This window comes from Gordionus sp. m RMFG-2023, chromosome 2 (genome assembly GCF_954871325.1).
Source record: "Gordionus sp. m RMFG-2023 chromosome 2, tfGorSpeb1-WG-v2, whole genome shotgun sequence".
Classification (NCBI taxonomy): Eukaryota; Metazoa; Nematomorpha; class Gordioida; order Chordodea; family Parachordodidae; genus Gordionus; species Gordionus sp. m RMFG-2023.
In genome coordinates this window covers 9,358,286-9,374,765 of record NC_088776.1, presented here as the reverse complement: position 1 = coordinate 9,374,765, position 16,480 = coordinate 9,358,286, and the positions used below count along the sequence as shown (strand labels likewise).

The 16,480-nt window shown below is 27.3% G+C and overlaps 1 protein-coding gene across 5 annotated transcripts; it reads right to left on the bottom strand.

Annotated features, from left to right (window-relative positions):
- Nucleotides 1-411: 411 nt before the first annotated feature.
- Nucleotides 412-16,232, bottom strand: LOC135923352 (probable cation-transporting ATPase W08D2.5). 5 transcript variants are annotated; one of them, XM_065458045.1, is made up of 24 exons: nt 16,168-16,232; nt 14,030-14,096; nt 12,798-12,947; nt 12,573-12,737; nt 12,353-12,498; nt 12,096-12,305; nt 11,963-12,030; nt 11,766-11,910; nt 11,206-11,274; nt 10,997-11,150; nt 8,238-8,364; nt 7,427-7,551; nt 7,214-7,383; nt 7,045-7,164; nt 6,868-6,990; nt 6,719-6,828; nt 6,562-6,658; nt 6,440-6,512; nt 6,243-6,393; nt 4,690-4,835; nt 4,540-4,628; nt 4,406-4,489; nt 1,020-1,177; nt 412-661 (listed from the first exon to the last, which is right to left on the bottom strand). In XM_065458045.1, the coding sequence occupies exons 1-24, from the start codon at nt 16,228-16,230 to the stop codon at nt 610-612; spliced, it is 2,862 nt and encodes a 953-aa protein (XP_065314117.1). In that variant the 5' UTR covers nt 16,231-16,232; the 3' UTR covers nt 412-609. The 5 variants fall into 5 exon arrangements, 3 of the variants coding, with proteins under 3 accessions (XP_065314117.1, XP_065314118.1, XP_065314119.1); XM_065458046.1 differs by having other exon boundaries at nt 12,798-12,911; nt 16,168-16,231; XR_010571196.1 differs by having other exon boundaries at nt 650-661; nt 1,020-1,122.
- Between the last annotated feature and the right edge of the window lie 248 nt (nt 16,233-16,480).

Here is a 16,480-nt window from a genome sequence, read left to right as displayed (position 1 = left end):
GAATTAATAAAAAAGGAAGAATATATTTGAATTATGATATCCCAAAAAACATGATATACTTCCTGAATTATGTGAACCATCTAAGATATCTCTCTACTGTCTTAAGTAGAGAGAGCATATTTATAACTCCCATAGATTTTATAATCTTTTTCTTTCTTTCGTTCTTTCTTTCTTTATTTCTTTCTTTATTTCTTTCTTTCTTTTATTCTTTTATTCTTATTTCTTTAAAAGCATTTTTATTGTTTCAATAAGAAATTTTATTAAATATGTATAAGGATCATTTTTAATTTTAAATAAGAATAAATTAATTTTTTGAACCGCTTTTGGAACCAGAATCCCATAAATAAAATTTGCAAAGGTTCAGATCCTTGATTTTTAATTAATTATAGAATAATATCCATGTCTTTTTTTGTCATAGAATTTATCAATATAAAATTGGCGTATAAAAAATAAAATAGTATATATATATCTTTTAAAAATTTTATTGATACAACAAATAAATGAAAAATGATACCAAGTTCAGGAATGATTTTTTGAGATATGTACTTTATTTAAGAAAAAAACGTTTTAAAAAAGAATATAAATATAAATGTTTTAAGAGTGCAACAGTCAGGCTATAATAGTCCCTCGCGGAATATTTGGTAATTCAGCCGAGTTGAGCCTACAAAATTATTTTTTTTAAAATTAATTTAAGATATATAAAAAAAGATATTTCAATTGGGAAAAAAAATTCTTAAAACTAGGTTCAGCTGATTCTGGAGAATTTTTAATTTAAGTTTTCCTGAACGAGCCATTGATTAAATAATAATGACCCTTATTTAATAGAGCCCTCAAACATGGAGGTTTATGAGAAAATTACGTTATTAATATATAGATCTATTCTATTATTAAATAATTTTATATTGCATCTAGGAGACATGGCAACATTAGCTTAAATGGAGGGAGAAGGGTGGAATATGGAGGGCTCTGATTAGGCCAGTTGAGCGCTTAAACAATAATTTTATTATTAAAAATCATACTCTCTTAGAGTAGTGGCAGGGATGGATTTTACATCCTGAGTTACTGGAGGCCATTTAACCAATCTTTTCAATTCTTCTTCCATTTTTTCATATCTCAAATAAACTTTGTTGATACAATTATTTTTGAAGTTTTGCAAAAAATATTCTATAATTATTTTCTGCACATCATTTATTTTTAAGAAAAAAAATAATTAATATTCATAATCAATATAACAAGTCAAATCATTTTTTGGCGCTAAATAATAAATAAATTATTGTGCCATGAACCCACTAAGAAATATTTTAAGAGGTTTAGCGCAGCTTAGGTTTAGGACAAAATTAAGAACCCTCTTTGTTCGGTTCAAAATGGATTTTGAAAAGTGTTTGATTCGGGTTTATAAATGTGAATAAAAAAACTAAATTATGGATAAACACCTAAGGTGGGAAGCGGGAAGAATATGTAAGGGTAAATTTATTGGCTTAAGATTTACTTACAAAAATTTTAAAATTGTTGAGGTGGGGGGGGGGGGATTTTCGTGCCCCCCCCTTCCATTCATCGTTATTTCTAAGATAAGATGATAAAATACCTCTATAATTGTGCAATTATAAATTTTTAAAATAAAATAGAAATAATAAGTTTATTAATATAATTTTTTTTATAGAAATTCTAACCTGAATTTTTATTTTTACAAGAAGTTTTTTGCAGATTAACTAGGTGATATTTTTTTAAAAAAGTCTTATTATTGTAACGTATTGCTATTAAGACTAGCTTATTTAGGTTTTGAACTAGGATACCCTGTTTTGTTCAAAGTGAGCACTAAATCTAAATAGAGCCTCTCTACTTTATAAGTATCTGTATCTGTATCTTGATACATTTGGGAAATTTATCGGCATCTCGGTACCCTTTAAGCGATGTATCTTTATCTAGTTTTAACAACTCTGCTAACAATATAGAGGAAGAAAATAAGATACTCTATTTTAAAAATGACAAAGGATGTCTAATTTTATTTAAGTTTGCCTTCTTGGAGTAGTTAGGGGCTAGTCTCATCTATATTAAGAAGGATTCCAATTATATTAAAGTTCACTCCTGGGAATTTTATCTATGCTAAATGGTATGTTTAAAAATCATTTGGTATATATTATATAGTTTTTTTTATTGGTTTAGTAACATTTTTATATGAGTTCTATATTTTGGCCAGTATTTAATATTTTTTAAAGTATTTTTAAATATATTTTATTATCTATATTTGTGAATAAAAATTTCTCCAGCAATTTCAATGTCCGAAATTAATTACTTCTAATTTCAAATTTTTTTTATGTAGTCCTCTAATAATTAAATCCCAATTCATTTTAGGGGGACATTTTGTTCAAATGTGGATAAATCAATAAACAACTTGAAAAGTAATTCATATCTTAACAAAAATTCAAAACGCTACTCAAATAGTTTTTAAACTGCCAATTTAATTTAAATACTGCCTAACTAAATTAATACTATTGCAAATTTCTTATTATGCCCTATTAATTAGGGAAGGCCAGGGATAGTCGCAGTTTAGCGGATTTTATTTTAAAACCGAATATGTTTCGAAATTTAATTAATTAATTAAGTAATAGCATCTATAATATGTATATTTGAGGCAAAATTTATATTACTCAGTTATTTTAATCTGTCTATGATAAAAATGTGTTTTTTAGGTATAAAAATTAAAATGTTTCTACACCATATATTAGGTGGCATGTTTAAATAAAGTTAGCATTATTCTAAAACCCTCGTTTCATTTCAGAAATTTTTATGTTTAAATATATTTTTAGAAGGTATTAATCATATTAGTTAAAGAGGGGGGGGGCAAAAATTTACTTTGCAAGAATCAATTTTGAGAAAAATTTATAAATATTTAAAAAAATTTATCAATGTATAACTTTAGGTAAATATTTGTGCTATCTCATGGTATTTTGTAGATTCAATTCCAACAATTATGGATTGTGACGTTTTGATAAAAATTGCACAGACTACCCACTTAATATGATAGGGTTTCTACACCTATTGGGTAATATTTTTAACAAAATCAAATTTAAAAACGATTTAAGAACCAACTTTAAATTAAATCCTTTTAGCTATATAAATTACAATTTTACATAATTTTTCTTAAAATTTTTACCAGCATGGGGAATATCTATCCTCTAAATTATAATCAATTTTGTAAGATACCGTGCATTATAATTGAGTGATTAAATAAATTGCTTGTAACATCGGAGGAAATATAATTTAAAAATTAGGAGAAATTAACAGAAAAACGTATTTGAGAAATTTTTGCAACTTCCTAATGAAGAGATTAAACAACTTTTTCTCCATGACCAAGCTTATGAATTAAAAAAATAGATTGTGGTAATAAACAGATAATTTACTTATAATTTTTCTAGGCGCCGTGCCAAATACTAAAATTTGCTTGTTCTCTTAAATATAATTTTAATCTAAGTATTTTCGCCCCTACACCCCCCCCCCCATCCCCTCCAACTCCCTCTCCCCCAAATATATTTAATATTATATCACTATAAAGAAGAATTTCAAAAAAAAATTAGCAGAAGTTTATGACTTTTCAAAATAACAATTATAGGTCAGTATTTATAGATAAAAATAAGCTTACACCCAAAATTATTTTTATGAAAATATAATATAGCTATATGCTTAAAACAGACCTAAAGACCTTTAATAAAATTTATGGCGGAAAACCCAACTTAATAGTACACTGGATATGACTATAAATTATTTGGTTCGGAGATACTTCATCATGCCAGTTATTTGATAACCTTACACTTTCATACGCGAGAACCCGAACACGCGACAATTTATCATGCAATCCTTTATCATGATATGCATAAAACTGGATATATATTTGAAAAGTTAAATTTGTATAATATGAGATTTTTTGACTTTTCCGTTTAGATTTCGATTAAAAAAATTTTTTTATTGAAAAAAATTAATATTTTAATTATCATAAGTATCACCTCGTATCACCTCTAGTGTTGATTAAATGAGAGTAGTGGATAGGATTAGCCTTTAAACAGTTATAAATTATGTAAAGTTTCTGCTTGCCTTATTTTTTGATTATGATTCAACTCAATGAAATTATTCTTAATCACAAGACCTGTCAGATTTGACAAATTATTAATTAAAATGATCACATTTAAACCATATTTAATATATCTTAACCCAAACCCATATCTTTAAAACCTTCAATTAACCCAAGCCATATCTTTCTAACCTTTGATGCTACACACTAGTAAATATATTTCATCCATTAAAAAATTTCCTTGAGTTTTGTTATTTTAAAAATCAACGAATTCGCAATATGATGGATACGATATTTATTTTGATTTAAAAAAAAAATTAATATGAAAATTATGATTACTTTTGCAATAATCATTAAAAATCCATTAAATAATGCAGCACCAAAAACTTGTAATCTATATACTTTTGATGGAAAAGTGCGGTACTAATACGATTTAGGATAAAAAAATGTATATTTAATATATTTAAATTTACATATAACCATTTGTGCATAACGGTTTCATTCGCTAAAGTGAGAAAAATAATAAATGCGATCAACACCAAAATATATGTAATAAGGGCGTCTGTTTTTTATATAAAGTATTTATTTATAATTTAATACATTATATATAGGATTAAATTTACAATTTTTATGCATGGGTTGGCGATGAGGTTTGCCTTCGAAATAGGCTATAATCAAATAGACGTATTGATAAGTTATCATAGTAAATACGGCAGTTTGTTCGTAACAAGTAAAATCTTTCCTATAGAATGGTGCGTGAATTAACCACCTAGATCAAAATTTGTAGCTGTTAATATAACTATAATTTAATGCAAATTGGCCTACTCCAACATGAGTCCTGCAGATATGTAAATCTTTATTTTAGAGATAAGCCCAAAATTTTAATTAATTTTTTTAAGCCAAAATTAAATATTTTTTAAGCCTGCCCTGAAAATTTTAATTTAATTTTTATGGCCTGAGCCTCCCACCCAAAAGTTTTAACTTGAAAAATATACATTAAACGTATGTTTAGAAAGTTAAATTTAAACTGATTGTTTTGTCCAAATCAACAGAAAGATTCTGTTTATCATTTTATTTTTACGAAAGGGAAATGATTATTTTTTATTTTACCAAGAATATATACAGTAAACTTGTCTAATATGGGAACTTGACTCACTAATTTGACAAAAATTATGTTGACAAATTGGGAAAAATTTCTAAGTTGGGAAAAAAATTTAGTCCTCTCGGGTGGCCAAAAAACAGGTTTTACTGTATAGAGGTCTGCAAATAGCAAAGTTTTCGGACCCGGCCTAACTAGGCAATAATTTTGTTAATGTCCGATCCCATCTGTCCAAATTTATGCCCGGCTCGGCTCAGTTTTAATTTTTCACTATAGCTCTGTTGGCCCTGTTTTTATTCAAAGCCTAAGCCAAATTATATGTTGTTGAACGCCAGAATAAACAACTATTCATAATCTTGGAGAGTGATTAGATTAAAAACACTATTACTTTATGGATTATCACATCTATGAAACATTAAAATTCCTCAAATTTATTTTTCCAAATATTTATTTCTCGGCAGCTCAAAAAAAAATTTCATAGGTAAGGGCGGGTGCATTGCTCATCATCTCTAACCTATATTATGCATATGCGGCTATAAAAATATTATACATTGGATCTCATATAAAAATTTCCTTGACCAGATATGGATTTAAGTTGCCGTTCTATTCTTTTTTAAAAAAAATATATAGAGGGATTTAATTTTCTACTAACTACATTTATATAAAAGATTAGTAACCTATTTTATATAAAATTATCATTTATTTGAAAAAAAAGTATAAACTACCATAAATTATATTTTAAGTGATAACGAGGGTTTGGAACTAGCTTTCGGACTAATTTTATATGACCAGAAATTATCATTTTTTTTAAATATTATATATACAAATATTGTAAATATTTTAGGCTCCGGGTAAGAGGAATAAAATGAGATATTATTTATTAATAATATCAAGTAATCTTGATTTTATTGCAGTTTGCCTTTTATGGCTCGCATGATCCCTGGTATGTCGTAAATTCCTATTTTTTTTATCCTGACCGAAATCAGTTAATAATAGATAAATAACAAGTGCATTGTATACTAATGTAATACTGTTTTTTTAAATTTCCAAAACATAAAATAATATATAAAACAATACCAATTTTGCAAAGTTGTTAGCTCTAAGACTGCAACTTGAATTGACGAATTTAGCATGACATATATTAATAATGAGAGAAAAGGTATAAAACCAAATAAGCTTACTTCTGGATATGAAGGGGATAATTCTATTTGAGTAGGACTTATTGATGCTAAAAGAAATATACTTAAATTAAATTCATTATAAATTTAATATACAAAGGTCTATTAATATGATTAGTTGAAGCAAATCCAAAAATAAATATTGTGTAATACTAAAGTCTGATTCATTCTGAATATATATAAAATTTTTAAAAAAATTTTGCTATATTATAATTTACCCAACTTAATAGTAAAACAGATACCAGTTGTACAAAGCTATAAACTGCCACATATTGAAATACACCGAATGAAGTTGACAAAGCTGCACGGCCTTCTCTTTATATAAAAAATATCATTTGTAGAGTTAATAATTATTTGAATAAATACTATATAAACCTTAATATAACTTTAACTGCTTTAATATTCGGCGTATTCGAAATGAAGTTAGCTGATATAGATGTTTCTGCCGCTGATAATGATATACCCGCGTGTGCTTCTTTGAGTGCCTATAAAAAAATAGAATTAAATTACAGCTAACAACTCACTCTACAATCATTTGATCCGTCCCCGCACATAGCCACATAGTATTGCATCTCTTTCATGCCCTCTATTAATTGAGCCTTTTGCTCAGGAAACATCCTCGAAAAAATACCACCTTTCACCATCAACTAATTTACATAATTAATAATGTCTAAAATTTGTTTTAAAAAAAACTTTAATACTTTAGGTATAATATCAGGAAAATATTTCCTCACCATTTCAAATGATTCACCCGTAATTGCTAATGTATAAGCATATTCATCGGGGCATTCATTCTCAAAATATTCAGTCGTACCTCCTCTCTATTCAATAAATATTATATAATTTAATTTTATAATTTAGCGCGAAAACCGAGTGTTCTATCCTTTCGACTATTTCGCTTTCCTGACTCGTATCTCGAGTATATCTTATTTCTTGAGATTTTCCCGGTCCACCTTCTGCCTCAATAATGATAACCTTTTCATTTCTTTTAATTAAACCACACTGTTTAGCTATTGATATAGTTGTATGCATTCCATCCCCTAAAAAAAAGTATATAATTAAGTGTGCAATTTTAAATTTAACCTGTAGCGATTGCCATTCTCATTTTGATTTTAGATAAATCTTGTATAATTGGAATTGTTTCTTTTTTTAAAGGGTTATCCATAATTAGAAATCCGAGAAACCAGAGATTGCACTCAATTAACTCCCTGTTTTTATAAATAATTATCAGTAGTTAGTGAAAGATTATTGTCACAAATAAAGGCTGCATTAGTTACCATAATATAAGTAAAGAATTAACATTCAACTTACAAGACCGAGCCAATAAATTTTTACGAGGGAGGGCACTGAGAGGAACAATTCTTTTACTATTTTTTGTATATTTTACTAATAAGCCTGATTTTAGTCAATACTTTCCTGGGGACGTGAGCAAGGTTAGTTTAAAATATTTTCGTATACAGTTTTTTTTTCCTAATAAATATTTAAGGATTTTGATTTCTTCGAATTTCTGTCCATGTAATTTTACACTTGCCTGTTTCTAAAACTATATTTGGGAAACTTTGGGAAATTTTGTTTGTCAGATACATTTCGTCCAGTCATCATTGGATATTTATTTGAATATATGTTAGCTTCGATGGGGTTTTTTTCTGCAATATATTTTTTTTTTCGACTTTAAATCATTTTTTGAGCACGTTTTTTTTAAATCTTAAAATTTCATTTGTACCGGAAATGTGTTCTATCATATTTGGAATTCTAAACATGCTGGAATACATTTTCGGTAAAATCAGATTTTAAGATATAAAAAAACGCTCTAAAAACACATCGCCGGAAAAAACACATTGACGCTAACGATAACATATATGTATATATAAATTAAATAAAAATTTTAATATACCTAGATAATTCTTTTACACTTTCCATGTCAGCCAATTTATAATCATCTAAATATTTAAATGCAAAAGCTAGTATCCTATATCCCTGAGCAGCATGTGATTCATACTCTTTATGATAGTTTTCTGGAACTGTAAAGTTATAAATATTTATAACGTTATAGCCAACATATTATTATCAAAATTGGTAATCGTTTTACATCCGATTAAATTAGAGTTTGATAAAAATCTTCAAAAAAGTTTAAAAAATTTTTTTTAAAACATTTTATTTAATCTTAAAAGATGTTTTATGCATAAAAATTACAAAATATATACCAAAAAATTTATCTAAAATTTTTTTAGCATCTTTAGGTGAAATTTGAAAATTCTTTAGGATTTTCTCAAAATTCCTTTGATAACAATTAACTAAATTAGTCAAAATTTATAACTAATTTCCGTGAGCTAGGACGGGATATTATATTTATATATTTTAGAAAAAATATGGATTAAATTTATTAAACTTAAAAGGATTAGTTCTAGGTTGGCTTATTACTAACTCGCCGCTATTTTGCTTGCTTTTAAGTGTCTACTAAATAGCTAAAAATATGGAGAGGAAATTTAGATTTTAAGCATGCCAATCATTTAATTTCCTTAATAACACATATTAATATAGAATACGAGGTAAATATTTTATTTATATGTTTAAATTATATTTTAGATGAGCAAACATGTAAATATAAGAGAATAGCTAGTCTTTCTTGATTGCATATTGTATGTCTTATAGATTTATATTGCATAAAAGGTGCAATCATATTTAGATTATAATTTTAAGGATTGAAATATTCATCCTCAAATATTTATAGAATTTTATGTCATCATTTCATAATTCAGAAAGAAAGAATTTTGAAACCATCCTTCATCATGTATATTCAAATATATATTATTTATTTAAGATCTTTCTTGAGAATCAGTATAGGCGCTACCATAATTACTTCTATTTTAAGTTATAAAACAATGCGTCACTGAGAGTAAAGTTAGAGAAATTGGGAGTGTTAGTTAATATAAACAAATATATGCAATATATTACAGATAAAGCAGATGATATTATTATACATGGTAAACAGACTATAACATTTATAATGTGAACTAGAAATATGCAATTTTTTTTAATATTTAGCAATGCTTGATTTTTATTTGGTATTTTTTAACCTAATGAACAAAACCAATCTGGTATGAAAATCTTTCTTTTTGATAGTAAAAAATTTAAAAATCGGATACGTTTTATAAATCAAATTTAAGTATATTGTTTAAACTACCATAAAATTAAAATTTAAAGATATAAAGGATCTGGGGCTACTTTTCATTGGTTCATAATAGCTTTTTTGAGAGTTATTTTTTAAATATATTTTTGTTGAAATTTAAATATGTTAAGGAATCGTATTAGAAAGAAGAAAAAAACTAATAAATATTGAGATCATCAATAAATTTAATGAAAATCCGTCCTTGCGAGCCGTAACGGAAACTTAGGTTAGCAACAGTAAAAATAAATCAAGATTAATGAAACAACAAGATTTAAAATGGTCATCAAGACAAATATTCAAGAAAGTGAAAGAAACTATATTAGATTATCTAAACGCATCTAAAATGTTCACGGGTCTTTGTCCTGCCGAAATGCTCTTTTTTGCATGGATCCTATCGTAATTTTAATCCATTCTTTATTTGTTTAAATTGCAAATAAATTTCACTAATTCTTTATAAATATTTACCATGGCTTATTTTTATCAATAATATTTTAAAATAATTAATATTAGTAGCTCATAAGCGCCTCGGGAAAGATTATCCTTCCCCGGAGGTACCTCATCCATACCCCGAATATTTTTTTGGTAAATTTAATATTGTTAAAAAGTATTATTTTTAAATAATTATTTTTATGTATAGCATAAAAGTAAACAAGTGGAATAAAATGCGATATTATTCATTAAATATTATTAAATTTTAATTTTATTGACGTTTGCCTTTTAAGGCTCGCATGCTCCCCAGACTCCCCTACTGGACTAAGTAGCTAATAGATTAATGTGAATTTTTGTTTATATTATAAGTTAAATAAATGAGATTGGTGGTTAATCTACTAATTATACCATTATTAAATAAGGATGCAATGTGGCTTTTATATTAAGATAAACACAATGATGGAGAATAGAAATTTACTTTATTTACAGAAATGTTTAATACATACTCTACTTATTTCTTATTACTAAACAGTATAAAATTTTTATTCTATAATTATGCTATTTACTATTCAATTTTCTCCCAATTTAGATTTAAAACAAAAATTATGAACTATTAAGACACATTCAAAAAAAATTGACTTTTGATGGCTTTTAAGTTTTATTTTATAAAAAAGTCAAACATGTTCACACTTAAAACAAACCAAAATAGGGTGTCCTGGTTCAAAAACAACTTTTTAGCTTATGTTAAAAACTTCCTTCCTTCCTTCCTTCTTATTTCAAATTAAGCCGACACTTAGGGCATACCCAAAAAGCTCAATGGCTCGGTTTTCGGTTTGTATATACTCAAAAGGAAGTTTTGGACCCGGTTCTAAAAATTTTAAGTGAGTTCTAGTTACCGTCCTTGAAATTCTAAGAAAGTATTTTCTAGACTGTTAACGATTCTAAGAAGTTTTGGTTCTGTTTTCAAATTCTACTCAATAGGTGCAAGAGAATTTGCAGAAACGGGTTCTATAATTCCGAAATTTCTCAAATTCAATTGAAAATTTTTTTTTTACTCGAATGAGGAACGCACATATCGTGTAATTTTTCAGGAGATCCTTTACAATAAACTTCAAAATAATCTGTGCCATAAACATTGCAAATGATACTCATTCTTTGCAATTCAGACTCAAATGGGAAACGATGAACAACACCGATACTCGTTTTATTCTATTTTTTTTTTAAAGTAAGTGAGTTAATTTTTGAAAATACAATTATTTTAAACGTTATCGTCTTTAGCCGGCTTCAATATGATTCTAATATCGGATTTTGAAAGTTTGTAATCTTTTATTCTCTATAAAATAATTATAAAAATTAAATAATTCTATTTATGTTTATATTAGAGGTCTGCAAATGGCAAAATTTTCTGGGCTGGCTCTGCCAGGTTGGAATTACCAGGAATATCCCGGAATGTATGTTGTTGATAATCAAAATAAGTACCTATTTACAATATTAGGAGTAAAAATTAAATATTCATTTTATGGATTATCCACTCCTATCATATATCAAAAATACATAAATAATCTACTCCAATAATTTTTTCCCGCTCAGCCGGCTAATATTTTTGCCCGGCCTAAATAATTATTTTCAGAAATTACTTTGTCCGGTCCGTCCCTGCTCATGATACCGGCCGGGCCAGACATTGCAGATCTCTAATTAATATTTACAGTAAAACTTGTCTAATTTAGGCATCATTGGCACCAAGCATACATAAACTAGTTTTAATTTTGGTCACCGAATTAACAAGTGCCAAAACTTGACATGTTTTACTGTATTTTCTTTTACCCATCTCGTGCTTTCAAACATTTTTATATCCAAAGGATCACCGATTAAAATATTATCTACATTACTCAAAGTGTGACAAGTAACTAAAGCCTTTAAAAATGAATCGAATTCCAATTTATCCGGGAATTTCACTTTATCATTAAATCTATTGAAGATTTAAGTATGGTTAAAAACGAATCCAATTTTTTATATCATACTTCATAGTCGAATTGTCTATATCTATGATCCCTAAGATCTCTATGTCGTTTTCGGTTAAAGTACCGGTCTGATGAAAAAAGAAATAATTATTATGTAATTAATAATGGAAAGCGATATTTTTTTTTATATAACTTTGTCAAAAATGATTGCATTGATGGCTCCTGATACCGCAATAGCGTTAGTATTTAAAACCAAAATACTCTCTTTTCTCAATCTGTTGTACGCTATGGCGATGCCTATGGCCAAACAGGCCGGAAGAGCGGGGGACACTGCAGTTATCAATAAATCCAAGCTATCCCATATTATTATAAATTCCGACATCTCATAACTAGACTTTAATAACTTAATATATCTTTTAATTAATTTTTTATAAATAATATAAAACTTACGTTTATTGTAATTTTAAAAATGACGCCAATACTCGCTAGTGTAGCCAGGCAAATAATATAAAATTTAATGTCTCTAGTAAATTTAAAAACAGTTGGCTTGGGGTATATGATATATCTGATCCTGTCACCGTTGAGGGTGTTAAAACCTAAGTTTTTTATTAAAAAAAAAGAAGTTTCCAATCAAATTTCAAATTATAAAATTATATTCAGAGGGCGAAACCTGTTCTCATGACCACGCATTCAATGTAGTTTCTGCCAGATTCCAGCTCTGTTTGAACTATTTTGCAGCCACCTAATAAAAGATGCTTAGAATCTTTTCTTGGGTTAAACATCTCATTAGCTTCCAACAGCTTAACGGGTATTTTATAATTTGGCATACTTTCACCTGAATATCCGATTTAAAAAAATAAATATAAAAACCAAATGAAACAAATTTGATCTTTACCAGTTAGCATCGCTTCACTTACGACGCATTGGCCTGATAAAAGCAACGCATCGCAAGGCATAAATTCGTAACCTCCTTTAGGTATATTCAGCAAATCCCCAGGAACTAAACGGTCTGAAGATATAAATATATTTCTTGGTAAAGGATCTCCTTCATTTTAAAGGATTTTTTTAAAAAAATATAATGAAATTTATCAAAAATTTATGACTATAATATTATTTTTTCTTTTTCTTTTTTTTAGGGGAGGAGGAGGGGCTTACTTAATTTGTGGCTCATGGCTCCCATTTAAGCGCTATGGTCATCCTGGTTCGACTTATAACTAAAGAACCGGCGAAATAAATGAAAGCGAAAAAATAATAAATAAGTAAAAACTAATTAATATAACAATGCCACTAAATACTTAAAATGAACAAAAATAGGGTAACCTAGTTCAAAGGTATTTTTGTCTAGAGCATAAGTATCAAAAGTCGAACCTGGATATAGTTTAAAAAATAAAGCTGAAATATTCCGGGAAAATATTCTCTAAACGCTCAGATATATCTAAAGTTTAGAAAAGGATTGAATGCTCATTATTATTTGTTAGGGCTCAGATAAAAGAACTGAATTGCCCCCAAAAAAGTAATTGTTCAAATAACAAACTAAAACTTTCAGTTAAAAAAAATGAATTGTTCAGAAACATACTATATGAAATGCTCATTATTATTTGTTAGGGCTCAGATAAAAAAACTGAATTGCCCAAAAAAAAGTAATTGTTCAAATAACAAACTAAAATTTTCAGTTAAAAAAAATGAATTGTTCAGAAACATACTATATGAAATGCTCATAACTATTAACATAATTGCTAAAAATTTAGTACTATTTATTTTTATCTGATTATAAGTTTTTTCTAAAAAAAATATTTGTCCCTTTCCGGTTCCCCCCTAAACAAAAATTACTCGTTTCAATAACTTATTTGAAAAATGAATCTTTTGTTTATAAATATGGTGGACCTTAGATAAAATTTGTTTGATATAATATGAACCATGTTATTATCTAATTGCATCGAGTCTGAGAGATACTAAATAAATATTAAATAGTTTTAAATTATGGTTTCATATCATTGGGTTCAAAACATTTCATTTCTATAATTTTTCTCTATGAAATGTAAAATTTAGTAATGCGGTTCTTTAAATTTTGTAAATTTGAAAAATTTTTGATTGTTTTAAATAAAATGTTATTTGATTAAACATTACCTTTAACTTTTCTTCGAACATTGACAATGATTGGCGGCCTTATATTATCTTTTATTTGTTTTTGTACCTTTATAAAATAATGAATAACAACATTATTCAACTTGAACTAAAATATTATGATAATAGCAGTCCTATTTTGAACTCAAAGTGACTTTTTTCATAAAAAACATAGTATTCTCCTGTCAGCCAATTAGCATTATAAAAAAAATTTTATATGTTAGAAAAAGTACATTAGTTAGTCTGAAAGGGGGTAATATGTTACCAAAAATTCCATACAAGATAAAATTATAAGCATGCTTATACCCAACCAGGAATTTCTACAATCCCCTAAGCCAATCACAATATTACTCCCCTCAATTTTATTCCTTAATCCCGTCAAAAATTTCCACCTACCTATCTAAATTCAACATAAAATTAAAATTAGAAATAATAAAGGAACCCCAAAATCAAAATTACCCTACTACAATTTTATTTAAATTAGGATAACATCTTCATAACACTATGCCCCCACCCCACTAAAGTTCCGCCAATCTTATTAGGGACCTTGCTTCATACTCATGTCGCTGAGTAGAAATTCCTGCCCCTACCATATGTCCAATGATTTATTTTTTACAAAACAATAATGTGTTAACTGTCCTAAATTCTTTATCTACACGTTACCTTCAACAAAATATGGTTTTCAGGCAGTTAATGTGTAATTTTTTTTTATTATTCATTTGGATAGGCACTGCCAAATTCAATTATTATATTTAAAAAATCGTAATTTTCAGAAAGCGTCTGTGTCCGAGTCAATAAGAGCATCGCTTCTGAAGCCAACATGGTGATTCAGTCTTTGTGGGGATGATATATAGGAGTTTTTCATTAATAAATATTAAATTAGTAGGTCTTATAGAGATCTGCAAAAGTAAATCAGGCCCGTACCCGCCCCGAAACTGCGGGCCTTATTTTTTTAAAAAAATCGGGTTCGACTGGGCCTTGGAAATTTTTTAAAATTATCTAAATTTATCAATTTTATGTTGAATTTTTTATGTAAAATAAAAATTTTATTTTATTTATAGAAACTATCATATATCATATATCTTTTATTTTGAATAATTATAAAAATTAATTTATAAATAGATTCGGCCAGGCTGATAAATTTTTTATAAAAAAAAAATTGGGTTTGGGCCGGGCTGGCAAAAATTTTTTAAAAAAATTTCGGGTTCAATCCAAAGTGTTAAAGATGGTAACCAGTTTTAAAGACCTTGACATTTTGATAGACAACGAGGGTACAAGTAGATAAATTGAGGCTAGACTAAGGGATGTTAAAATCAACCATAAACTATCTGTAATGGTTGCAATCCAACAAAGGAAACATGCTGTAAGCAAATACAAATCGTAATTGTATACTCCCTTAAATCGTAATTGTATACCCCCTTAAACAGGCTCATCGTACCTTCGGCTTAAGGGCTAAACAACCTTCATAAACCTAAGCTCTAGCTATTAAGCATATGTTTTCATATAGACATCTCCTAATTAAAAGATCAATTTTATTATCTCATTTATTTAACATCTTTGTCTAGGTTTCAAATAATTCTCTATATCAAATTACCAAGTCAACCTAAAATTAAATTAGCCAATATCCCCTCCACAAATAAAAACTTTTATTTAATCATGTACGGGCTTTTCTCTACCTTCTTACCTCCCGTGGGAATATATCTAAGTGCCTTTGCCTCTTGTGCTAACAGATAACTTTAGATAGGCTTCTCTCTCAGGGTATCTTAATTTCTTAACCCAATTAGATGGGATTTGAAAGAATCCAAGCATAACCTTGCTAGTCCATATAACGTAAAGTGTAATGCATTTACTATCACGTATAATTTGAATATCAAAATTAGTTTTAGTACTATTTGAAATAAATAGCCATAATATGTAGCAAGCGGGATAATCAATTATCAAATAAGAAAGTTTGCTATATTTATAATTATAATATTAGTTTTTTTTTAAGTTAAACACAAAAATATAATATCAAAATAATAAATAAAATTGTTTATCAAGGGTGCCTAATATAAAATAAATTTAAAATTTAAAAATGCAGCTTAACTTAAGTTTAAAAAAAAAGAAGAAAAACTCCGATAAATTAATTTAAAATCATTTACTTGTTTTTCCTTCCAAGCATTATAAAATAAACTAACCAATGTCATTACATCAATCAGAGCCATAAAAAAATAATATTCATGCCAAACATACATGACATTACAAAATAATTGGTATATAGGAAAAGGTGTGATCAACTATTTAAAATTTATATAGAAAATATATATAATCATACAAATTATTATTATTATAATACTTGACGCAAGAATAAAATTAAAAGTGATTGCTGGTAAGTTATAAAGCTGTTCGGACCGAATAATATCTTTCTACAATTTTACAAAATAAAATTAAATTTTATACTATTTATCAGAAACC

What these genes read in the sequence shown, in the direction of transcription:
- LOC135923352 (XM_065458045.1), bottom strand. Translation starts at nt 16,230, where the DNA reads ATGGCTCTGATTGATGTAATGACATTGGTTAGTTTATTTTATAATGCT. An exon ending in AGTGTAAAAGAATTATCTAG is followed by an intron (nt 7,552 to 8,237) that starts GTATATTAAAAT and finishes TTATAAAAACAG; the next exon opens with GGAGTTAATTGAGTGCAATC. An exon ending in CCAACCCATGCATAAAAATT is followed by an intron (nt 4,629 to 4,689) that starts GTAAATTTAATC and finishes TATAAAAAACAG; the next exon opens with ACGCCCTTATTACATATATT.